The sequence below is a fragment of the Delphinus delphis genome, chromosome 13, assembly GCF_949987515.2.
Source record: "Delphinus delphis chromosome 13, mDelDel1.2, whole genome shotgun sequence".
Taxonomy (NCBI): domain Eukaryota; kingdom Metazoa; phylum Chordata; class Mammalia; order Artiodactyla; family Delphinidae; genus Delphinus; species Delphinus delphis.
Genome location: NC_082695.1, coordinates 34,822,940 through 34,828,468, shown reverse-complemented (window position 1 = coordinate 34,828,468; position 5,529 = coordinate 34,822,940). Strand labels below are relative to the sequence as shown.

The 5,529-nt window shown below is 54.3% G+C and overlaps 1 protein-coding gene across 1 annotated transcript in view; it reads left to right on the top strand.

Annotated features, from left to right (window-relative positions):
* Positions 1-517: 517 nt before the first annotated feature.
* The window catches only part of EMILIN2 (elastin microfibril interfacer 2), a 50,431-nt gene continuing 45,419 nt past the window's right edge, over positions 518-5,529 (top strand). The window contains exons 1-2 of the mRNA XM_060028742.1: positions 518-763; positions 1,300-1,422. Of these exons, the coding sequence (XP_059884725.1) occupies positions 630-763; positions 1,300-1,422 (257 nt within the window). The 5' untranslated portion in view covers positions 518-629. The remainder of the gene's footprint in view (positions 764-1,299; positions 1,423-5,529) is intronic.

Below are 5,529 nucleotides of genomic sequence, written 5' to 3'. Positions count from 1 at the left end.
CGCGTTCATTTCCCCTAAACTCTCAAGTTCAAATGCGGAGGAATGGCCGCGTCTTGCCAGAGGAGGAAATCGGAATCCGATAAAGGACTGATAAAGATGTTCCTCCTTCGCCCTGGGAAGCCGGCACCCAGGCCCGACGTGTGGACCGCCAGACTCGCTGACGGCGGCCCTTCCCGAGGGGCCGGGCGCGCCTGCTGGAAGGTGGGAGGCGGAGTTGCCCCGCTCCTGGGATGAGACCAAAGGAATGAGTAATTGGAAATTCTGTAACAGAGACCCTTCTCCCAAACCCTACAGCCCTTTCACGCCCCACAACCCCCTGCCGAGAAGCAAGAGGACTGGAGACAGACGTGGTGGAGCGAGAGTCACGTTCCGGAGAGGGAAGTGAAATAAAGAGGGCGGCACCCGGGGGGACCTGTGCGTCACTGAGGGGGAGAAGCGCGGGAGCACGGGGCGGAAAAGGAGAAGTGGGAGCGAGAAGCCGCAGGGGGCGGCCGCGGAGCGCGGGTGGGGGCGCCGCGCAGCGCCCGAGCCTCCTGCCTTCGGCCGCGCCCGGGCAGCCTGCAACCTCCCGGCGCTCGCCCGACCCGCGCTCCGGATCCGGCCGGCTGGTCGCGCCCGCCGCGCACAGAATGTGGCAGCGGACACGGCCCCGGCCCCGCGCGCCCTGGCTCTGGGCTCTGGCGCTGCTGGCCCTGGGCGGCGCAGGGCTGTGCCACGCCGACCCTCAGCCCAGGCACCCCGCGCGGCCCAGCGCCAGGAACAAGTAAGTGCGCGGCCTCTCCTTGCCCCAGGACGGCCTACAGCCGTGGGCCCCCGCCTGCCCTTCCCCGACCGGCCGCCGGCCCCGAAGCTGCCCTGCCGAGGCGAGGAGCCGCAGCCGGGGTTCCCCCTCGGGCTGCCGGGGCGGCGCCTCTTCCGCGGTGGCCGCGCGCTCCGTGGCCGGCGCGGGGCGTCCCGGGCAACCTCGCCCTCGCCTCCAGCAGTGCTGCCTCCGGGGCCGTGGGGCGCAAGGAGTGTCCCGCAGAGCAGGGCGATCAGGAAACTCCCCCCGGGAATTACTGGGGCCCCTGGGGCCGTGGGGGCTCTTCCCGTCTGTCTTTTGTGGGATAAAGGTGCACTCTCTCCAAAGGCGCACCCGCGCACCGTCCGAATATCTGCTGGTCGTGCTCCCGCCTCCGCGAGGACGACGAGCTCCCCGAGCCCCGCGCGGTCAGCCGCCGGGTCGGCTCGTCCCGTCTCCCCCAGCCTCATTGTTCTCCCGGTTTATACCGTGCCCTTCTCCCTCTCTCTCCACCCCAGGAACTGGTGCGCCTACATCGTGAACAAGAACGTGAGCTGCTCGGTGCTGGAAGGAAGTGAGAGTTTTATTCAGGCTCAGTACAACTGTGCCTGGAACCAGATGCCCTGTCCGTCCGCGCTCGTGTAAGTCCCGGGAGCCGAGGGGCGGGCGGGGCGCGCCGGGGCCGCGGGGGTGGGGTCAGAGCGCTGGGCTCCAGCCGCTCAGTAAATCTCTTCCAGCGAGTGAAAACTCAGCAGCTGAAAAGTTTCAGCGCTGAGCAGGGTACCAGGCTCGCTGGGGTTTTTAAGGAGCGTGTTTTGCCTGGAGTCAGCGTTGGGGATGCACCGGCCTGGCCATCGCCGGGCATAGGAGGGGACGAACAAAGCCACCGACCTCCACTTCTCTCTCTCTTTTTCTTTCAATTTTATTACTAACGTAAAGCAGCTGGGCCTAATTAGATCCATATTGTGTGTTCTGGGGCACAGAGAAGATTCCAAAATGTATACTGCTGAAAACTTACATGTAGGATTAGCTGAGAGGTTTGCTCTAGAGGTTTGCTCTAGCCAGTGAACAGGCGAGTTTTGTCCAAATGTCCCCATAAAACTGACCTCTTCGGTTGTAGGTGTTGTAGATTTCTAAAGTCCCCAGGAACAACTTGCTTGACAGTGTGCGATTGTTGTTTTTTCAAGTTAGATTTGGGGGATTCAGCTAAGTGGTTGTCAGGAGAGAATGGTCCTTAAAGACCAAGGGAAGAATTAATCTTCTTCCTTATAAAGGTTTCACTGTCTTAAAAAAAAAAAAAAAAGAGGAAGTGAAGCAACAGAGTACAGATTTTGTTACATACATCACGTTCATTCAGTTGTCATCTGGCAAGTCTTTGTGTTTTTGTGTAAGCCAGATATCAGAGGATGAGCTGATGTGAATCAGTGGCTGTTGGGGAACGCATGTGATGGTTGAAATTAATTGTTTTCCCCTAAGAATAAACTGATTGTCTCAGAGCACAGTTGTCTTTACAGCAAAGAATAGCCAGTAGGCGGATCTGTCTTGGGCAAAGCAGAGGGACAGACTGGAACTTGTGCTGCAGGAAACCTTATGTCAGAAGGCAGTAGATGAGCCTTCAGGCCTATGAGGTGGTAGTGGTCCCTGGATCATTGCACATGGGCTGGGGTGAGAACTGAAAGGAAAAACAAACAACCCCCCTTCCCAACAAAACAAGCAGAAACTTAGAAGAGATTCCCCACTTGCTGTAGGCAGAGCATGAGGTCGAAATTGAATTGCTCTTGGTCACATTGAGTTGTGTAACCTGTCAGAGGGCACAGTGCTGTCACACTGCCTGTGTCTCTGGTTCTAAGGGGCATTTAACACGGAATTTCCCAGGTGTTTCTGATGAGTCCAGGAGCCTGAGTAACGCCTCTCAATTCACAGGTGTTGTCAGGTTTTCATTATTTGATCCTTAGAACCTGAGACCTGTGGAAGTGAAGGTTCTTGGGAAACTCAGCCTGGAGTTACTGCGGGATCCTTTCCGGGTGTGGGACGTGCAGGCGTGGAGGCTGGCAAGATGCTTGAATGAGGAGTGAAGTTTAGCTGCTGGTGACAGTCGAGTGTCTGGGAGAAGCAGGTAGGAGCCCGTGAGGACTTCACAGAGTCGGAGCAGAGCTGAATTGTTAGGGGCGGTGGAGAGAACGGAGGAAGAGAAGCCAAGAGAGGAGAGAGAGCAAAGCCAAGACTTCAGAGGAGGGAGATCCATCTTAGAGACCCCGGGAGGAGAAGCCCGGAAGGCCGAGGGGACCAGAAAGGCCAGGGCTTTTAGGCAGCAGGAAGATTTGCTTATGCAGAAGGAGGCAACTTCAGGTCAGCGGGGGGTATAGGCCTTGTAACTTGGGTGAGATTCAGGGCATGGGTCGTGAGGAAACCCCTTTACCAGGGATCAAGTGTGTTGCAAAGGTTTTGGTGGAAAAAGGAAGTTGAGCAGGTGAAGAATTAGAAAACTCGGCATGTTTTAGGACAAAAGTGAAAAAGCCAAAGGGAGAGACTGAATATGCTCTGAGACTGAGGGGAAATCGTCAGGGAAACGAGGGGTTCGATGGGGAAGTCCTGCAACAAGAGGAGAACTTCTGAGCCCGGCGAGGCGTTGGGCGCTCAGCCGCCATGGGCTGTGGGGACCTAGCACGGGTATGCTTCCGGAAGGTTTAGACGATGCTCCGTTTGCATATATGGAGAGACTTAGATTCCAGACTGTGAATTTGGGTGTCGTCCTGTGAAACTGGGAGCAGAGAGTGTTTCTGTGTGATTTGTGGACATTTTGAGTAATCACTTTCCTGAAGCCGTAAAGAACCTTCTGTGTGTCAGGCACTGTGTTAAGGCTGTTCATTCCATATGTTAGTTTAATTCTTGCAACATCCCTTCAAGATGAATACCACTGTCCCCATTTTACCAATGAATAAACAAGGCAAGAAGTTCCCTGACTTTCCTGTGGTCGCCTGACAGGTAAGTGGCTGAGCTGCCTCCAAACCTGGCCTTTGTGGACCGGCCTCTGTCCCTGTAACAATAGAGAGAGACAGACAGACACAGAGAGAGAGAGAGTGTGTATATGTGTGTGTTTGAGTGTGTGCCTTCTGTCACTAGCATACTACTCAACTACTAGGAACATTTCCACCTTCTTTCACGGAAGGCAATTCCCATATAAAAGTGAGTGAGCATCGTTGGTCTGTGTGCAAGCATGTGCATGTGTGTTCACGCCCATGTGCTTTACTCTCTTTCCCGGGGGTCATTTGTGAGGATACAGTGGACCACATCATTTTTCACACTGTCCACCGTGCTGTGCAGTTTCTTATGTTATGAAATCACTGGCCGATTTGCTTTCTTTGTTTGGGTTGTTAGGCTGGTTGTTTAAAGGATACTACTAGGGAGGCTGGAGTGGTGGAGCTTGAGACATTGGGGAAGCCACACCTGTGCCCCCCGGCTGAGCCACCACCTTGAAACTTGTCACCGGGGGATGGAGGTAAAAGTATGCTTCCGGAAAAACCATTCAAAGCTCGTGTCCTGGGCTTCCCTGGTGGCGCAGTGGTTGAGAGTCCGCCTGCCGATGCAGGGGACACGGGTTCGTGCCCCGGTCCGGGAAGATCCCACATGCCGCGGAGCGGCTGGGCCCGTGAGCCATGGCTGCTGAGCCTGCGCGTCTGGAGCCTGTGCTCCGCAACGGGAGAGGCCACAGAGGTGAGAGGCCCGCATACCGCAAAAAAAAACAAAAAAAAACAAAAAAAAACTCATGTCCTGATGCTTGTGAGGTAGTGATACCATTCTTGTGTGCAGAGAATTCTTAATTCTTATGAAGACTTTTCTGTCACTAGGAATTTAAAATGAGGGCTCTATCTGTCGGTCTGTGTCTCTTGCGCACTAGATGTGGGAGCGGTCTGGATCCCCAAAGCACAGGATTGTGTCAACAGACACCGCTTTGTCTTCCCTCAGCTAATTCCTAAGGGTGGCTGATCGGACCTGAAGAGGAGATAAGGGGAATTATCTGGTGATAATTATCCGCTGAGGAGGAAGGGCAGCAGCTGTAGACTCTGAAGTAGCATAAAGTTGGGTCGTGCTTTACCATTTACTCCTAATTCTTAAGATGGATGTAAGGATTTTTTTCTCCCTCTGAGATCATTGTTTCACTTTACACTTCCATGTTAAGGAAGGGCATAAATCTTTTAAAATTTCATTGCATTGAAGAGTTTTTCTGATTCATTGTAAAAAAAAAAAAAAAAAAACCTCTGGCAGTTCCGCCCGTTTGGTAGACTGTCACTGTCACACTGCCCCCACACACACCCACCACGTAGCACTTGGGATGGTCCCTGGGGATCCATGTCCGAGTCTGGGGTCTCCGCAGCGGCACCTGAGCATGGAGAGGGTCAGTCTTGGTCATGGCTGGTTTTAGGGACACCTTTTGGGAGACATGGGGATGTGGGCGACTTAGAATTCTTCCTGTGAGGTGGGAATTGGGCAGGTTGATGTTCTTGGGAGGATTGATACAGTGTCCAGGGCTGACTTGGTGAGCATCTCTCCCCAGAGCACATCCTTGTAACGTGATGAGCCCCTTTATGTTCATTATCTTCCATCTTTACAGCAACCCCAGGGCATTATCCCAATTTTACAGGAGGGCATATAGTCAGGAAGTAGCAGAGCCTGGACCCCTAAATCCAGGTCTGTCATTTCTAAGCCTTAGGCTCTTCCCACCCCACACCCCCGCACCCCTTGCTGTC